The sequence below is a fragment of the Gadus macrocephalus genome, chromosome 13 (assembly GCF_031168955.1).
Source record: "Gadus macrocephalus chromosome 13, ASM3116895v1".
In the NCBI taxonomy this organism is placed as follows: domain Eukaryota; kingdom Metazoa; phylum Chordata; class Actinopteri; order Gadiformes; family Gadidae; genus Gadus; species Gadus macrocephalus.
The window spans coordinates 5821514-5842064 of record NC_082394.1 but is presented as its reverse complement, the minus strand read 5'-3'; the positions used below and the strand labels follow the sequence as shown (position 1 = coordinate 5842064).

General features: G+C 48.7%; 1 protein-coding gene across 1 annotated transcript; it reads left to right on the top strand.

The window, feature by feature from the left end:
- Window positions 1-52: 52 nt before the first annotated feature.
- Window positions 53-20510, top strand: LOC132470156 (plexin-A2-like). The gene is made up of 12 exons (XM_060068484.1): window positions 53-150; window positions 3447-3570; window positions 4216-4369; window positions 4915-5011; window positions 7565-7679; window positions 8888-9088; window positions 10876-10972; window positions 12116-12315; window positions 14789-14940; window positions 17592-17709; window positions 18718-18853; window positions 20291-20510. Coding segments are annotated over exons 1-12 (1416 nt in total). The 5' UTR covers window positions 53-148; the 3' UTR covers window positions 20311-20510.
- Window positions 20511-20551: the final 41 nt, after the last annotated feature.

Genomic DNA, 20551 nt, shown 5'->3' with positions numbered 1-20551 from the left:
TTGTGTGTGTGTGTGTGTGTGTGTGTGTGTGTGTGTGTGTGTGTTCCAGGTGGTCCAAGTACCGGTCGAGGCCTGTGACCAGTACTCCACCTGCTCCGAGTGCCTGAGCTCGGCGGACCCCCACTGTGGCTGGTGTGTCCTGCTCAACATGTAAGTCTCCTTTAAACACACATGATGGTACCATAAGCGCAGGAGGGTGTCGTGACTAGGGGAGTTTGACTCCCAGTCAAACCAATCATGTACGGTCCCCAGTCTGCCGCCTAGCCTGTGGGGATCCCTGAGCAAGATGCCCCCTGACCCCAGCCCCCGCTCCTACCTGACATGTGTCTGGATCCACCGGGAGGCGCTTTGCATAAAAGCATCTGCTACATGGCTATACAGTATACAATAGTAAATAATATATGCAAAGAGGCTATGGGCAATGTTTTGACCGTTTTTCCTGTCTTTGTGGTTTGACTCTAGATTTACAACCCGCATAAAGGGATCAACATGTGTAAGAATTATTGTGGCTCTCCATTGTTGCCTAACGAACCCGAGCATATGCCAGTTCTGTCGCACCTACAGTATGTATTCCAAGAAATACGTAGTATTTACGTAGTATTTACGTAGTATTTACGTAGTATCGTAGTATTTTGGATTACGTTTGTTAATTGGATATTCCAGCCGGTCATGATATTTCTACAACCCTTCAAATCATTTGACCAGAGTTTACCCCCTGACAACTCATTTGTAACGGCTGTGTTAGTCTGTTTTGGTGAAACAACTTGAGAGCTACTATCCCGTTCATGGCTCATACCCATTCATGTCATTATTATGATGCAACCGGCACGCTTGTGTTGCTGTCGGTCGGGTTGACAGGATGGATGAAAGGTTTGTTAATGATGGAGGTTGTGCATGCGTGTGTGTGTGCGTGCGTGTGTGTGTGTGCGTGTGTGTGTGTGTGTGTGTGGGGCGGGGGGAAGGTGGATGAATGTGTGTCCAGAACCACAAGCCTATCGACAGGGCTTCTTTACCGCCACAGCCAGGGGGAACATTTTGGACCCGGTGGAGCGGGGCTTATCGCCTCCCTCCTTAATGACGTGACCTCCAGGTTAGCTTACGTAACGCCGTGATATGGAGCACAGAGGATTCTGGGAGATTAGACCCGCTCTGAACAAAAACCGCCCCTGTTTGAAGCCGGGCTCTGAGGGGGGATTAATTCCGCCGCCGTTGACGCGGCGCATTTTAACTAATTATGACACTGCGACAAACGGTAATTTTTTTTTAATCGTAACTAATTTGTGTTTTATTCGCCGTGCGAGAGGTTACCCCAAGTACGAAACAAAAGAGCGAAAAAAAAATTCTGTTAATTATGTTTTTCACAAAAAAGAATTGGCGGCCCTTGTTTCAAGTCCCAACTGTCTTAAGTTTTTGACTTTCATCGTGTACTTTTCGGCGAAAGTAGCCTGCTGTTCAGTGAAAGATGACTTCAGACACCAAAGTCAGACTATTATACTTTCCAGTCCATTAAATTCAAATAGGACTCCCTTCTCCTAGCTCCTGAGTGGCTGTCACTAAATACCCAGCAGAGCCGGGTCTAGGGGTCTCTCGCTCTCGCTCTCCCCGCGGTGTGGCGGAACCAAGCCTGGCATCAGGAGAGAGAGAGAGAGAGAGAGAGAGAGAGAGAGGAGGAGGGAGAGAGAGAGAGGGAGAGAGAGAGAGAGAGAGAGAGAGAGAGAGAGAGAGAGAGAGAGAGAGAGAGGGAGAGAGAGAGAGGGGGAGTGGGAGAGAGTGGGAGAGAGCGGGAGAGAGAGAGAGAGAGAGAGACGGAAAGAGAGAGAGAGACGGAAAGAGAGAGAGAGATACGGAGAGAGAGAGAGAGAGAGATGCTCAAGATGCTCAATATGCAGAAAATAAAGCCTGAAGTGCAACACTATTTGTGTGTGTGTGTGTGTGTGTGTGTGTGTGTGTGTGTGTGTGTGTGTGTGTGTGTGTGTGGGAGAGTGTGTTCACTTTCGGACGTGTGTGTGTGTGGCTGTGTCGGTGTATGTGGGCGGAGGTTTAGCAAATGGCCCCATCAGACAAAACAGAGCGACGGAGAGCTACAGACTGAAAGCGAGAGGGAGTGACGGAGAGGGGGGGCATGGGCGAGGGGGGAAATCAAAAGGCAATGAAAGACGGTCTCAGCAGATGAAAGGGCTTTTTTTCGTGTTTTTTTTCCCAGACTATTTCCCAAAGCACTTCTGTGCGGCGCGCGGTCAGATAGGTGAGCATCTGTCCTCCGCCCTCGGCAACAGGGGCCCCCAGGAGCCCCCCGCGGAGCCGCCCGCCCTCAGAGCACCTCCATTACACCTTTACATCTCGCCGTAATTACAGCACTGGGCTCGCCACTCTATTCAGGTGGTCCACCCCTCCACTCTCCGTCTCTCCCGCTGCCACTGAGTGTAGCGCTGTGAGGGCCGCGCTCTCCTAAGGAGGCCACTCTTTCTACCGGTCGCGCGGCATAACACCCAAGCGACTCCTTGCGGTATTAACTCTGCTGCACGGCGGTCGTTGGTCTGTCAGTCCTGGCAGACCAACGACGCACTGCCGGGTACTCGGATGTCAGCGGCACTGAAACAAACCCAGGACAGAACTGAAGTGGTTTAAAGTAAAACGACTCAAGTCGGTTATTTTTATACGGAGCCCGTCAGGAGACCGATGAGAAGGGAGGAGAGAATGGAAGATTGTTTCGTGTGATAGAAGTTGTAGCGGCAGGATGGTGTAGTTGGCAGGGAGACTAACTCCCATGCCGAAAGGTTCTGGCTTTGTTCCCGATATCTGCATGTCTACCTGTAGATGTCCTTAATGATAGGAATACTTTGGATATAGGCAACTGCAAAATTATTAATTAATAGAAGAACAGCAGAAGTAGAATGGTAAATTGAGAAATAAGCTATTCTCCTACTCCTCCACCTCCTCCTCCTCCTCTTCTTCTTCCTGCACCTCATCATCTTTCTCTTCCCCTTCCTTTGCTTCTTCCTCCTCCCCTTCCTCTTCCTTATCTTCCTCCTCCTCCTCCTCCTTCCCTTCCGCCTCTTCCTCATCTTCCTCGTCGTCCTCGTCCTCCATCATCTCAATCTCCTCCTTCTCCTCCTCCTGCTCCTCCTCTTCCTCCTCCTTCTCCTCCTCCTCCTCCTGCTCCTCCTCTTCTGCCTGCCCCTCCTCCTCCTCCTGCTCCTCCTCCTCCTCCTGCTCCTGCTCCTCCTCCTCCTCCTCCTCCTCTTCTTACTCCTCCTCCACCTCTTCCTCCCCTTCCTTTTCTTCCTCATCTTCCTCCTCCTCCTCCTCTTCCCACTCCACCTCCTCCTGCTCCTCCTCCTCCACCTCTTCCTCCCCTTCCTTTTATTCCTCCTCCTCCTCCTCCTCCTCCTCCTCTTCCCACTCCACCTCCTCCTCCTCCTCCTCCTCCTCCTCCTCGTCCCCAGGTGTTCCAGGAGGGATCGCTGTCCGAGAGCCGATGAGGCGTTCCGGTTCGCCACCACCATTGAGCGCTGCGTCCAGGTCATCGCTCACCCGGACAGCATCGCCGTGTCCAGTCACAGCGTGCCCGTAAGTGTGGTCATCGCCCCCTGCAGCCAATCACGGCCGTCCACCGTCATAGACAGCAGCCGATTCGCGTGACATGAGTCACGACACGACAATACAGTGTCTCGCTTCCAGTGTGAGAGAAGATGGAAATATAACTGTGTGTCATTTTTCACAAATAACAAAGTCCACAGAGGACACCTCCTGTTCGGTATACCCAGAACACGAGGATGGAGAAAACTTTAGTTTTCCAAGACTTACTCTTGTATTTTTGGCAGTGCAACTTTTCAATATGACAGATATATAATGGATGAACTGTTAATGTAAGTCTATTTCAATAAGGTGAACTTTTTGAAACAATGCGCTTAAACATTATATAAATATATTTATGGTAGGGTTGGCTTAGCTCAGCTGTAGCTGAGTGTCGAGTTGTCCCCGAGAAGGACACCATACCCTTAGTGCTCAAACGAACTGACCGTCGCCTTGCATGGTTGACTCCGCCGTCGGTCTGTGAATGGTTTTAAGTCGCTGTGGATAAAAGCTAAATTTAAATGTGAATGTGCATTTTCTCTCTTTTGATATTTTACTATTTTCTTTCTTTCTTCCTTTCCATCCTTCCTTCCTTCCTTCCCAACAACCCTCAATACCGCCACCCCTTTCTCCCCTCAGCTGCTGCTTGAGGTGAATAATGTTCCGGATCTTTCTGCGGGCATCACCTGCTCCTTCGGCCAGCAGGCGCAGGCTGAGGGCCACGTCAACGGCAACCGGGTGATGTGTCTCTCCCCCGACAGCAGAGAGGTCCCACGGATCCCCGAGGGACAGGGTGAGTGCCACACCTGTGACCTGGCACACTTTAACACACACATCGAGACACACGTTACAACCACTCGCTGAATGACCTGGAATGGTGCTCCTCGGCTTTTCAAAGTATGTGTCTGGCGTGTTTGTGACTGCTGGTACGCTGTACTAGCATGCCAGCTAGTACAGCGTACTACATACTACAGCAGTAAAGTAGAGACTTTACTGCTGTAAATGCTGGATCCTGCAGGATGCATGGCAATACTAGGGAGGACTTTTATTTTGTTAACAGAGAACATCAACGTTTCCTCCCTTGATAAAAGCCATTCCTTTTTGTTCTAGTGTGCCCTGCGTTTATAGTATTTATCTCAGAGTTAAACCTTCCCTTGTCTTTTTTATTACTTTCATTTTCCATTTGCTGTCACAATATCAATCTTGTCTTATGTACTGATGTCCTGTCCGTCCAACGCAGGGTCACTCGCTCTCTGAATCCTGTCTCCTACCTTGTATCTCTATTTTCACCCTGTCCAATTGACTCTTCTCTCCGTCTCCGTCTCCATCTCCGTTTAGACTGGTCGGGGGTGGAACTGCGTCTCAACTCCAAGGAGACAGGTCAAATGGTCGCCAGCACTGAGGTCAAGTTTTACAACTGCAGCGTCCATCACACGTAAGTCCAGCCTTATATTGCCTTTCTTCTGATGGGTCCATCCAATAGATATCAAGTCCCTCCCTCGCCTATCTTCTGATTGGTACAGTAGAGATGAAGCTCCTCCCTCCCCTGTTTTCTTATTCGTCAAGGATATATCCTTCCTTCTCCTGTTGTTCGATTAGTCCTGTAGATATCGAGCCCCTTTATCACTTGTCTGATTGTCCAGTAGATATCAAGCGCTTCCCTCATCTGTCTTCTGACTTGTTCAGTAGATATCAAGCCCCTCCCTCCCTGTCTTTCAATTGGTCCAGTAGAGATCAAGCCTCTCCCTACCCTGTCTTCTGATTGGTCCAGGATATATCCTTCCCTCCCCTGTCTAGTGATTGGTCCAGTTGATATCCAGCCCCTGCCTCATCACCTTTCTTCTGATTGGTCCAGTAGTATTGATGAGCTGCCTCCGACTTGGGATAAGGTCTTATAACCCAGGCGGTGGAATTCGCTTACATTTTCATAACACCATTAACCATGTCTGGTTGTATCGCCTCGTTTGTCTGAATTCCCGAAAGGATTTCAGTCACCGATCGGGTTTCATTAAACATTCACAATGCACATTTCACGGGGCAAGGTCGTCTACCGTCAGTCAAAGGCAACTTTCGCTTCCTTCGTGAATAACAGCCTTTCACTAGAACTGTTTCCCTCACCGAGCAGAGATGGTCATCCAGAATTCTCAAGGATGATGGATAAAGAGCTAAGGAGCGTCTGGAAATGCGCCCTGCGAGTACAGCTAGGAGTTTTTCCCTTGTTCTACCTCAGCAAGAACGTCCCTGCATATTAAATAGACAGCATCTCATTGGCTGTAGCCAAACATGGCTGCCATTGGTTATGGGCTGACCCTATTTAACTCCATAATTAATATTTTAGACCAAGCACACTTCTAACAAAGGCCTTCTCTCTCTGCCGTGCACTGCGCCCGCGTCCCTCCCCGCACCCACTCACCTCAGTAACTCAACATCTTTATAATTAATTTGTGTCTGGAGAGCACACACACACATACACACACACACACACGCACACACACTGACACACACACACACGCACGCGCGCGCGCACACGCACGCACGCGCACACGCACGCACGCACACACACACACACACACACACACACACACACACACACACACACACACACACACACACAGACACACACAGACACACAAACACACATAATTATCAATATTGGCTCCTGCCAGCTATATGGTATCCATATTTAATGAGGCTTCACAGCAATCATTGACATAACTACATTGCCATGAGCTATTCTGCGCTGGAGTGATTCACACATCACGTGCGCTCCCATTGTTTCATGCATGCTCTGCGTCATCTCATTTAATGTCCATATGTGCCAAGAACAAGCTCATCTGAAAATCATTTTCAACTCAAACTCTGTAATCTCTGTAGCCACTGGGACATCAAAATGTCCCGATTGAACCCTGCAAGCATGAATGTACTCATTAGTCTATCAGCAATACATTTATCTTATCAGCTTGGTTTTACTATCTTTACCTTTCAATGTCTCTCTCTCTCTCTCTCTCTCTCTCTCTCTCTCTCTCTCTCTCCCTCTCCCTCTCCCTCTCCCTCTCCCTCTCCCTCTCCCTCTCTCTCACTCTGTAATGGAGTGTCGTCCAACCTTGATGCCACTGTTGGGAGTGATGTTTCAAACACTCCCTCGGTTCTGTGCAACACGCTGTACTGCTGTGCTCACTCTTTAATAGCGCGTTGGCGTGTTGATATCCCTCCAAGCAGAGAGGGTGTGAGGAGACCACAATAAGACAGTTTTGTCTCAATAACAAGGTTAAAGTTAATGTGCGGCTGAGGTGGTTTTGGGTGGCATAATAATAAAAGTAATAGGACACAATGACTTGGAAAAAAATAAATAGGAATGTAATAGTCCTTAAAATAAAGGTTATTATTCTTTGTGGTTGATATTTACTTTGCTCATACTCTTGGTACATCTGATGGCTTGTGCTGGTGTTCACAGCCTTGAACAGTACATGCGCACATGCAAAATGAGCATTCAGTGTGTTGTCACTCCAGTGGCCTCTCTGCTTGACAGGGCAATATGTTAATTGTTTTGATAAATGTTGAACTAATTTGTTTTTAACAAATGAATAGCAACATTTGAGCGCAGATCTATAGGAATGAGAGCAAATCTTGGTATTTTCTGTCTTTGCCTTGCAGCTATTTTTGTTCATTTAAATTCTCCAAGTATCCAAGCGTGTGGCAGATAGCTTAGAGCAAGACTAGGAGGGACTGAACACAAGCAGCAATTAATCATGTCTCACTGTGTTTTACCCTCTGCAATTATACTACTCACTCATTACAGTACATTGAAGCTAATAATTCATATTTTTTGAATGCAACGTAAATCCTGTTTGTAGTAAATTTCTAATGTTTTATGATTGAAGAGAACTTATAGAAAACTTGTAATAATAAAAGAACCACACCCACATCAGTCTGGGGTCTGTAAACAATGAGTGTCTCATGAGCGGTGTGTGCCTTGTGTGTTGTCCAGGTGTCTCTCCTGTGTGAACAGCACCTTCCACTGCCACTGGTGTAAATATCGCAACCTGTGCACCCACGCACCCAGCAGCTGCTCCTTCCTGGAGGGACGGGTCAACGCCTCAGAGGTACCGGTTAACTTATTATTCGACATGCTAACGCTAACACGGCTACTGGATCCTGACGGTGGCAACATGGTAGTAGCCACCACAAGCTAGCAGCATTCAATAAGCTCCCCCTGACCACAAGCTAACAGACCCCAAGGCTAACAGCTACCATAAGCCAACAACTACCACAAACTAACCACCATCACTATTCAACAGACACCGCAAGGTAATCACAGCTACCCCCAAGCCAACAACTACCACAAACTAACGATCATCACTAGCCAACAGACACTGCAAGCTAAGCACAGCTACCCCAAGCTAACAGCAACCACAACCTAATAACCACCACAAGCTAACAGCCACCAATAGCTAACAGACAAATTGTCCCTGTGCCATGGGTCAAACACTACATTGTCAGTCAACGCATGCTTTTGAAAGCCACCCACACAAAAGTTACTTTCAAAACGACGGCATATGAATTTGCAATGCTGCTGCATAGTGGGATAATGACATTCATAAATGAAACAAAAGAAAAACAGTTGAAAAGTCGATTTCATATGCTATCGAGCTTTTTCTGACGCAGAGATTTGTGAGTTGGAAGAGTAGGTTTCTGCTGCCTGACACCCTAATGAGCCTCTTTGTGAAATAGTGTCATTGTCTCCGTTTCGGCGTGCAGCCTGCTCCTCTAACAGCATAATAATAGGCCTAAGTTCGGTGTCTATAGTGTAATCTCTATTCCACGCTAAGGGAATGATCTCGTGTCAACCGCCAAAGCTTTTTGTGTTTTTAAAGAGCGGGAGACCCGTACGGGAAGCTGCTTTGTAGACATTTGCATAAATGAGCCTGTAAGGTAACATCAAGGATTTTGCTGACGTCTGCCTTCACCTTCTTTTTAACGATCAGCCAGGAGCTCATAAACGCTATCATACAATGCTTGCACAAAAAAGAACAAAATAGTGGGTCTCATGCTGAAGGGAAATGGATGGCATTTACTATTTTGTTTTATTCACAGTGCCATTCAGTGAATGGTTGAACACACGCCGTTATTGAGCTGTCAGCAGGACAGCCATCTCTTTCAGGATTGCCTACGGGAGTCGGGTTCGAACTCAGAACCTTTTGCTGAACCCCTCGACAATAGAACACCCCTAGCACCCGTGTTTCCAGCTTTGTCCTATTATTAAATCGTTTGATTCTTATTAATCATTAATACTTATTCTCCCCGTCGTCAGGACTGTCCTCAGCTGCTGGACTCGGGTCAGATCCTGATCCCGGCGGGCGAGGTCCGGCCCATCACTCTGCGGGCCCGGAACCTTCCCCAGCCGCAGTCGGGCCAGCGCGGCTACGAGTGCGTGGTGCAGGTGCAGGGCTCCAGCCAGAGAGTCACCGCGCTGCGCTTCAACAGCACCAGCGTGCAGTGCCAGAACAGCTCGGTACGGACCACACACACACACACACACACACACACACACACACACACACACACACACACACACACACACACACACACACACACACACACACACACACACACACACACACACACACAGGCGTGCACGCACACACACTCACGCACACTCACACACACACACACACACACAGGCACACACACACACCGGCGCGCACACACACACACACATACACACGCGCACGCATGCATAAACACACCGACCCCCGTAGCTACGCACACACACAGACACGCGCATCAACCAACAGAAACGAGCTCTCTCTCACACAAACACAAACACACAGGCGTGCACGCACACACACACACGTGCGCAGCTATACACACACACACACACACACACGAGCGTGCAACCCCCCATAGACACGAGCGCTCTCACACACACAAACAGACACCAGCGCACCCACACAAACGTACACAAACACACGATTCTATTTACTATTTAGTGATCTAGCCCAAGGTTTTTTGTGCGACAAATTTGCATTTTTATGAACAACCTTTTACCTACTTAACAATTGAAACATTTTCAACCCATTTTCAAAACATTCTTGTTGGTAGACAATATCCATTGAGGTACGCTAATTATCTCACGATTGACCTGGGAATAGGAATGAATCGCTTGCTGCGCAAAACATTTGGTGGGTCAAATATTTAGCACCTCCGCAGGTGATTCACTGCACGCAAAGTTTGGGCACGGGAACCCGCGATAAAGGGACTGAATCTTCACAGAGATGCCTGCAGGTTAGGAATGGGGCAAACCAGTGTAGCTTCCACTTGAGAGTTCATAGCCACGAGGCCGTCCAGGTCTCAGTGATAGAGAACACACAGGTTACATGATGTAGCAACTTCCCTCCTGGATCTTCTGAAGGCGCAAAGCGAATAAAGAGGATCTCGAAAAGACAGGGAGGAGAGGGAAAGACACCGGGAAAGTGGGTTGGGGGAGAGATGGAGGCTGAGATGGTTGAATGTAATCAAAAGTAAAGTCTTGATGTGGTCCACCACACAGGGTTGCAACGCATCCCAACAAACGACGCAACCCTCTTCTCCGTGAACTCCCAGGTCTATTTGAGGAAGTATTCGAGGACAGATGAGGGCCGAACTCTCGCACCACTAATGGAGCGCTCAGGCGACGGGCTAATGATGATTGAACGCGGCCCACACTCCTCTATTATACATGTTTCCAATGCGTGAGAGAGGCTCCTTCTCCCTTTGATGCGGGGGCCGTCCCGCGGGGCTGAGTGTCCGCACGGAGGAGTGGACCAGGAAGCCACGGCCCGCCTGACAAGTGGTTAAAAGCACTCCGCCGTTGCACTCTCGCCGTCTCACGTTCGTGCGATCCTCTCCCTCTCCTTGTCTCGCTTTGCCCCTCTTCTTTTTTGTTCTCCCTCTTTCTTGTTTCTCTGTCACGCTCTCTATCTCCTGATTCCCTTCTGTCCTTTTATCTTCCTCTTGCATTGTGGTTCTCGCTCTCTCTCTCTCTCTCTCTCTCTCTCTCTCTCTCTCTCTCTCTCTCTCTCTCTCTCTCTCTCTCTCTCTCTCTCATACACACAATGATCACTGTCTTCCTCTTTAGGTCTTTCTCTGTATCCCTAACTTTATTTCTACCTTTTAACTCACTATCTCTCTATACCTCAATGTCTCTCTCTCGCTCTCCCTCTCCCTCGCTCTCCATCTCCTGATGTCTCTCTCTCTCGTTCTCTCTCTCTCTCAACACCTGCTTATGTCTCTCTGTCTCTCCCTCTCTGTCTCTCTCAGTACATATACGAGGGTGGTAAGATCAGCGACCTGGCGGTGGGCCTTTCCATCGTGTGGAACGGCAACTTCATCATCGACAACCCCGCCAAGATCAAAGGTGCGTCCGCACTTCCTCCCTAAAAGTACCTTGACGTTTCGGGATTTGGAGTGTGTTATTGTCTATGTTCATTGAGAATGGATGTGAACATAAATAAAGGTTGTGCATCCATGTGTGTGTGTGTGTCTGTGTGTGTGTGCCCGTATGTGTGTGTGTGTGTGTGTGTGCGTTTGTGTGCGTGAGTGCGTGTTTTTGTTAGCGTGTGTGCATGTGCGTGTGTTTGTGCGTGTGCATGTGTTTGTTACAATGTGTGCGTGTGTGTGTAAGCGTGTGTGCAAACACGTTTGTGTGTGTGTGTGTGTGTGTGTGTGTGTCCGCGTGTGTGTGCGTGTCTGTGTGTGTTTGCGAACGCTGTCATCGAGGGCCCTTCAGCGGTCCGACGGAGTGCTGTCAAAACAAACCTGAATCCCCACGGATTCAGCCGGAGCAGAGGGTTGTCCTGTGATTGTCCTCGTCTGTCCTCTCTCTGTGCTTATTAATATGCACAAGTAGGTTAGCTGGCCCTTTGGTTCAGCTCCGTCGCCTCACAGCGAGCAGGACATGGGTTCAAACCCCGCCGGGACCGTTCTGTGAGGACTTGGTTTGTGTGTTCTCCCCATTGTTGCCCCCCGAGAGGTTAATACTCCTGCCAGTGCCCTTGACCAGGGCAATAGTCCTGGAGTTGTCTGGCGGTTGGTCCCTGGGCGCTGCTCTGTGGCTGCCCACTGCTCCTCGAGATGAATGCAGCGAACACATTTCCCCCAAGATGTATTTTAATGTTCCACCATTTTCTGTTGTTGTTATGTCCACGGAGCCAATCATGTAATGCGTAAGATTTAAGTTGTGATTTAATTGAGCAGCAGACTGTAAACTGGGATTATGTTAGGTACTGTAGGGATTATGTTCGGTAAATTGAGTTGCAGTTGAATTCTGACATCGGTTTCAGTTGACTTTGAAGCTGAGTTTCAGTTTAATTTGAAGCTGAGTTTCAGTTTAATTTGAAGCTGAGTTTCAGTTTAATTTGGAGCTGAGTTTCAGTTTATTTTGGAGCCGGTTTTCAGTTGAATATTGAGCTGAGTTTAACTTGAATTTGAAGCTAAGTTCCAGGTGAATATTGAGTTGGGTTTCAGTTGACCAAGCTCCATCGTGGTCTTCCCTCCACAGTGAACCTGTACAAGTGCAGTGCCCAGCGGGACAGCTGCGGCATGTGTCTGCGCGCGGACAGGAAGTTCCAGTGCGGCTGGTGCAGCGGCGAGGGCCGGTGCACCATGAAGCAGCACTGCCCACCGCTGTCCCCTCACGCCAGCCGCTGGATGGACCAATCCGCCCGCAACATCAAGTGCACCAACCCGCGCATCACAGAGGTGAGCGGGGGGCGACGTTCACTTGGTTTTCGGCTCTGTTGGCGCTTGAAGGCTACAAGTCTCAACTCTTTGTGTATTTTATACTGAATCTTTACAAAATGCTTCCTTTTTTTGGTGTTTTTGTATTCAAGAAAGCTTTAAAAGGATCAATACGCAATTTCTCAACAATGCCAATGGTGGTTTATTGTGGAAAGAGCGTTCTTTTTTTATTCCAAATATACCAGATGACAGTTGGTATTTGTGGGAGTGCAGCAAACCCTATTTTCATTCGGAAACGTTCCTGAAAGCAGAGCGACAGCCTCCTTTGTTCTTACCTCTCTTTCACTGCGCACAAAAGGCTGCTGTCATTACCGAACGGTGTGGCCGAGCCCGCTTTGTCGCGTCGTCGCTAAATGTCACACAAGGAAAAAAAAACGAATATCCCTCCGTGGCAAACATCCATCCTGCCGTTGCCAACATTCTCCTACCTGAGTCTCCCTTCACACTTTACACCACACTGGCGGCCTCCCTAAAGTGCTGCGGAGCTTAACACAATCAGCCTATTTAAAGGTTAGCTATGGATCTTCCTCTGCCGTCACACCCTCCTTGTTCCTTTCTCATGAATGAGGCACAGTGGGTCAGATCCTGAGAAGCAAAGGCTCTTGCACTTCAAAAGAGCCGCCAGCCTTTGAAGTCTCTGTCACTCTATTAGCGTTTCACAAGGAAGCGCCCGTAGAATGAATCAACCGCCTTGTGCCGCTCGGGGGAACTGGGAAGGAAACTTGCTCCTTCGTCGCCTCGGCGTCGCTCCGGTTGGGCCCCGCGGGCCCCCAGCTGTCGCGCTGGGCTGGGAGGGGCCTCTCCCAGGAAAGGTTTCCACAACAGGCTTTACAGGGTCCTTTTGGAATACTGTATCTTATTATTTTTCAGTGTCTTTTTGTTTGAAATGTTTAAAGGGCATTTGGAAGCACCTGCCCCCAACATCCCCCCCCCCCCCCCCCCCCCACTGAAGGATCTTGGTGATGCAAACCCATATACTCACACTGACCTGAGCTTTACCTTTCTAGTGCAAGCAGGCTGAAATCCAGCACTCACCTGGATGAGTGGTGTTGGGTTTGTGTCTTCTTCAAGGTGGCAATCACCCAGGGAGAGACAAGGAGAAATATTCTTGTCTCCATTTGCCTTGACTGTAGCTCATATTCAGTGCCTAGATAAAAATTATTTAACTACGTTTTTCCCCAATTAAGAATAATTTATACATCATTATCACATATCAAGTCGAACTCTCATAAACCCTTTGGCAGGCATCAAAAAATGTGTTCTACGTTTTACTTGGGAACGTCACACTTAACTAGCCTGGCTAGTATTCAAACTGCAATTAGTCTGAAGCCTCCTTTCACTTCTGACTTCCATGGGGCGAGCCCAACGGGCTCAGACCAAAAAGCCTCTGGACGCAATTTGATAGGCCCTCTACCAGTCACAGCAACGAAACATGTGACTCTGCAGTTGGCACAGAGCGACCAGAGAAATAATTTCTTCTCCACAAAAATAATTGAGTGCTATCTCCTGTTCTTCTTTAAGTGAAATTAAACCATCCAGTTGGTTTAATACTGTCTCGAGAGCGGAATGAACAGACTGTTCAGCGGCAGCCATATTTGTTGTTGTTGAGATGCCTATACCGCGCTCCTCTGCATTGTCATCGTATTCATCCCGCCTCACGTTGGACAAACGGTTGCGATTGCTCGGACTTGTGATTTTGTACCGGGCAGAAGAATGTTTGTACGGCAGGGAGGCCAGACCTTTCCGCAGAGCATATGACACTTGAGCTCGCGAGATTTGTCTGGTTCCCAGGCTTACTATTTACTGGCCTCCAGTGAATTCCAATGTGAGATTTGGATCTCTTTCAAAGCCTTCTTAGACTCATCGGAACCAGTGCACAGCCATAGATTCCTGAGCGGAACTTCCCCCATACAGAGCTTGGACCTAAAGTTGACCTGCCTTTTCTTTAGCAGAGCCCTAATCTCTGGGACAATCTCTCTGAGAGGAAAAGACCTTGCCTCATCAGGATCTATTGAGTCTGGTCTATAATCGTTCTTATGTCAACTCTAATTTCGACTGCGTTCACTGGGTGATTACATTTATTTCTCTGCCTTTTCTGATTGAATCTATTTTTGTCATTACTAGTTATCTAATTACTGTTGAACACATTTTTCTGAGTGTAATATTTAATTTGTCTCTCTACTTATTCCCTTTTCATTCAATTCTTTCTTTGTTATGACGAGAGAGAAATTGATTTAGTTTTTGAACAAAATGCAATATTGAATGTTTTTACCATTTCACTGCTCTTCTAACATCATCTCACAATTAAGAACATTTGGTTCGTAAAATCAAACGATTTGGACGAAATATCCAATAATGTACTACACAGAAAAATGCTAACTCTAGTCACAACAAAGGTCTTTGTGGCTCCATCTCTCCCTCCTCCTGCTCCCAGGTGAGCCCCGTGGCTGGGCCAACGGAGGGCGGCACCATGGTCACCATCCAGGGCCTGAACCTGGGCCTGTCCTTCTCAGAGCTCCAGGGCAACGTGGAGGTGGCCGGGGTGGCGTGCACCCCCCAGGAGGAGGGATACATCACGGCCGAGCAGTAAGTCCCACCTCCCAATGGAGTTATGCAGGGATGATGCTGGAATATTACCGGAGTAATGCTGGAATATTACAGGAACTCCCATCTGGCGGAGGGGATGTGTTTGATGTGCAAACACAGACAGAGACACACACACACACACACACACACACACACACACACACACACACACACACACACACACACAGACACAGAGACACACACACACACACACACACACACACACACACACACACACAGACGTATGCACACACTGAACAAACGTGGGTATTTAAACCAAACAAAAAATCCCTCAGACACAGACAGAGACATGCATGCACACACACATACACAGACTGGCAGATGGGCACACACACAAACACAAACACACACACACACACACACACACACACACACACACACACACACACACACACACACACACACACACACACACACACAGAACCTACCATACTGAATTTCTCAGATAAAAACCAACACAGACGAACACCAAATCACAAATTTACATGGGGGCTTTTTGCATAGATGAATCCCAATAATACCACGTGATGTGTTTATTCCCGTCTCCTCCGCCACCCCCCCTCTGTGACGGTGGCGACGGCGGCGCTGGCTAACGCCAGAGCGCCGGTCTTTGTTGTCGGGCGTCCTCGCGGAAGCAGGGCGCGGGCGTAATTGAAATGCGACGCGTGTCTCCGGCGGGAGGGACAATCTGTGAGCCATGTGTTCCCCAGTAGCTCCGGTGCCCCGCGAGACTTTATTTATATCCCACTCGTGTGTGTGTGTGTGTGTGTGCGTGTGTGTGTGTGTGTGTGGGGGTGTGTGTGTTGGAAAAGAGAAGAAGAAGATAGAGAAAAGGAACAATCCGGTAGAAATTTGAAAAGCCCTCATGATGTATGAAGAGAAGGGTTGGCCATGAAGGAGGGTTCATAGTGGTGGGGGGCTTTTATTGTGTTGTGGGGGGGAGACGAGGTGGTCGATTGGGGATGGGGGGGGGGGGGGGCTTTTATTGTGACGGGTTGTTGAAGGGGTTGTTGAAGTGAGCGGCGCACAGGACTCTAAAACACGCCATTACAGCTGTTACAAGCATTCATATTGGCTCGGGGTCAGTCGCCATAATGACTTATTCATGGCCCACTTTATCTTATTGACCCGACAGACAATACTGATTTACCGAAGCAACCGTCCCCCGTGTTCCGCGCACACCGCACACGCCGACACCGTCGCCGCGGTCGTCATGGTAACAGGAGGTAATGGTGGGTGGCCGGGCAGGCTTGGGGAAGGGTCTTGGAGAGGAGAGAGAGAGAGAGAGAGAGAGAGAGAGAGAGAGAGAGAGAGAGAGATGGAAGAGTGAGAGAGAGAGAGAGAGAGAGAGAGAGATGGAAGGAAGAGAGAGAGAGAGAGAGAGAGAGAGAGATGGAAGGAGAGAGAGAGAGAGAGAGAGAGAGAGCGAGAGGGAGAGAGAGAGAGAGAGAGAGAGAGAGGGGAAAGAGAGAGAGAGAGAGAGAAGAGAGAGAGAGAGAGATGGAAGGAGAGAGAGAGAGAGAGAGAGATGGAAGGAGAGAGAGAGAGAGAGATGGAAGGAGAGAGAGAGAGATGGCAGGTAGGAGAGAGAGAGAGAGAGGGAGGAAGAGAAGGAGGAAGAGAGTGGAAGAGAGGTTGAGAGGGAGAGAGAGAAAGAGAGAGAGAGAGTGGAAGAGAGGTTGAGAGGGAGAGAGAGAGAGAGAGAGAGAGAGAGAGTGGAAGAGAGGTTGAGAGGGAGAGAGGGAGAGAGAGAAAGAGAGAGAGAGAGAGTGGAAGAGAGGTTGAGAGGGAGAGAGAGAGAGAGAGAGAGAGAGAGAGAGAGAGAGAGAGAGAGAGAGAGAGAGAGAGTGGAAGAGAGGTTGAGAGGGGGTGAGAGAGAGAGAGAGAGAGAGAGAGAGAGAGAGAATGGTTTATGGCTGGCGTTCCACCACGGCTATAGGTTTCCCATTAGGAAGAGGGATGGGCGGACGTATTGACCCGCTACTTCTATGAAAGTCTTCCTCAATCACGTCAGCCGGCCCCAGGGCCCGAGCCGCCCCGGCCGCTGCGACCGATAACAGAGGGCCGCGTCGCATCGCGCCGCGCCTGCTGCTGCCGCTGCTGCTCATGTGTATGCATGCGTGCTGCGTTATCATGCATGGATATGAGCGCCTGGAACGGGAGGAGGAGGTGGGGTGGTGGTGGGGGGGGGGGTGGAGACCTGTGATAATGCCGGTTCCAATGCACTTTATATTCTTGAATACCCTATTTGGGTTTGCGTATGGCGGTGTTTGATGTATGTACACACGCTCTGTGGAAGTGCGTGTGTGTGTGTGTGTGTGTGTGTGTGTCGGTGTGGGTGTGGTGTGTGCGTGTGTATGTGTGTGTGTGTGTGTGTGTGTGTCGTGTCAATCTGTGTGTGTATGTGTGGGGGGGGGGGGTGTGTGTGTGTGTGTGTGTGTGTGGTGTGTGTATGTGGTGTGTTTGTGTGTGTGTGTTTGGGGGGGGGGGGGGTGTATGTACGTGTGTGTGTGTGTATGCATGTGGTCTATACATACAGGTGTGTGTCTGTGTGTGTGTTTATGTGTGCGTGTGTGCACCTGCATGCTATTGTGCATGTGTGACCACGCACCTGTGTCTGCTCCCAACAGGATAGTGTGTGAGATGGCCCCGGCCCCCCAGCGCAGCCCCCCAGGTCCGGTCCAGCTCTGTGTGGGGGAGTGCAGACCAGAGCTCCGAGCTCTGTCCTCACAGATCTACTCTTTCGTGGTAATTACTCCCAGACAACACAACTCCACCTCCATTTGTTCCGACAAGCACCTCAATGCATTACCGAGGGCCCCCCGGTGTGTGTGGCCTACTGAGGGGCTTCGGCTGGGCATCCTACAGCTAGGCGCCTCAGCCTATGAGCAGATGAAGTACATGTCCACAGGCTCCGGATAAAGCGTCTGCTAAACGACAGAATGTTAGGTGAAGTCATCAGAGATACCATCGTCCGTTTTGAACCACTAGATTGAAGACAGTACCCTGAAATTGCACCGGGTCCTACAATGTCGACTGAAGTGGAGATTGGAAGCAGATAATGAAAACGCAAGCGTTGTAATCGCACATGTTTGCTGTGCTTACAATTCCTTGTGATGGGATATGAAACCACACTATAGGGTGGACATTAGTGAGCTGTATACAGGGGCCGGTTAGGGTCAGGGCGGGTGGTAGGGAGGAGGAAATACCTCAGACAACAATCACTTAAACCGTAGAGATCACATAGAGTTTATCTCTGGTGCCTCCGGGCGAGGGGAGTAGGACACTAGCACAGTGACAACCCTTAATAGTGTTTAGGGAGGCCGGATGCCAGCATGCATTGGTGATTACTGCAGCTTAAAGCAGATGAGTCCACCTGAAAGCCAGGGGAAACATATTGACGTTTCCTGAAGTGATTTGTCACGATTCACGGGCAAAGTGCTTCCCTTTACACATGCAGGAAATCCTTACAGAGGGAAAATATAGTCCTGTGCTTTAGGCCTATTTCAGATTACAGTTGTTTATTGTAAATATCTGCCGTCGTTTTAAAATCCTTGCAAGTGTGTCAATCGTATCCATTCCGTTTCTAAGAAATGGTACTAAACTGCTTCTAGTCATTTGTTTTCTATCTAAAGCCTTGTCTGGCTTCTACTGAACCATATCATCCCCCAAGACATGGTGTTGAGTTTGACGTCTCAGGCTGAACTAAATGTCATCACTGACATCACTGACAAATATCACGGCCCTCCTCCACAGACCCCCTCCATGCTGGCGCTCACCCCAGCCAGGGGGCCCGAGTCTGGGGGAACCAAAGTCACCTCGTGGGGGAGAACCTGGGGGCTGGCAGCTCTGTTCTCATCCGCTTCGGGAATCAGACTTGTGAGCTGTACAGGTGAGGATGGTGGCAATCTCGATTCTCGGAACCGAGACCACAGTTGGAGAGACTCGGTCAACCTTTATACCGCTCCATAGTTCTTATATACCCTTTTATATGTATTATTATGTATGTTTTTCCATTGGTATTTCACTAACTTGATGTTGTATGTTTATATGATTTAATCATTGTATCAATTTATTGATGTTTCTTTTTCTTTTTGTGTAAAATGTATGTTTAATGAATGCCTATGCATTATTTAATGGCCGCTGTTCAGAATAAATATCTAACCTAGTTGACGATAATCAAATGTCAAATGTTATCTAATCCAATTTAATATATTCTAGCATGTTCTTATCTAATATAATGGCATCCAGCATCCTCTACCAGGCCAGAAAGACAGTTGTTCTTATGTCAATCTTCACCCTAGTTTTAGTTTTCAGTTTTCACGTGAGACCCGAGACCACAAAGAAGATGCATTATGTATCATCTTTATCATTTACTTATTCATAAGTAAATACATATGATAAATAAATTACAACTATAGCCTTAGCTTCTCAGTTTAGCCGCAGTTTAAAGCACACCCCGATGCACGTATCCCTCCCTGTTAGAAGTGCTCTCTGGCACGTAACTTCAGTGCGTCATTAAGCACAAGTGAATGGTTTAGGGGGGGTGAAGGGGGATGCGTAAGGAATGGATGAAACTTTGGGGGCCTGTGGGTACTTGTTCCCCTCATGTATTTATAGGTCTATCTATTTTAGGATACGAATGGTTTGAGTCAGGGAGGGGGAGAGGAGCCAGCATAGCTAGAGGACCCACTAATTACTGTGTTCAGTCCTTAATGCGCCTGTAACGAGCTGGGGCCGGGCTCTCTGTTATAAAACACGGGCCCCAGCGCCGATAACACATACAGCTCAGAGCTGAGAGAACAGATGAGGGACTTCGACAAAAAGACATGAACACACTGAACACATATTATTACGTACGTGCATAACTGTTTCAAACAGGTGCTATTTGTTTTTGATAGATGAAAGGTTTTCTACATATTTGTATCTATATAGTAGGATACAGATGTGTCAATGATCTATTTATCTATCCATCTGTCTATCTGTCTGTTTGTTTGTCTCGCTGTCTGTCCGTCTGTCTTTCTGACTGTGTATCTGTGTGTCTTTGCTCGTTGTATGTCTCACCGTCTGTCTGACTGTGTATCTGACTGTCTCTCTCTCAGTATATCTGTCTGCTCTCTCTGTATATATGTCTGTCGGATTGTTGTCCGACTGCTGTCCTTCTGCTGTCTGTCCGTCCGCTGTCTGTCTGTCCGTCTTGTCTATCCGTCCATCCTATTTATGTGTGTCTATCCATCTGTCCATCAAATCCTGGAGACGCTACAGAACCCCCAGCCGCCCGTCTGCTGTGTGTGTGTGTGTGATGCCTCTTCATTCCCTGTCGCTCCAGGAGGACCACTTCAGAGATAGTGTGTTTCTCCCGCTCCGTCTGTGACCGCGCCGGCTCGCTGCCCGGTCACCTTGCGGGTGGACCGGGGCCGGGCCCCCTGGGGAGTCTTGCCTTTGAGTACATAGAGGACCCCACCGTCCAGCGCATCGAGCCCCAGTGGAGCATCACAAGGTGGGCAGTGGCAAAGCGTTTGATTATGCAATGTGAAGTATTTCAAAGTCACTCTGCGCAAGGAACTTCTCTTCCCCTTACGTCATGAAG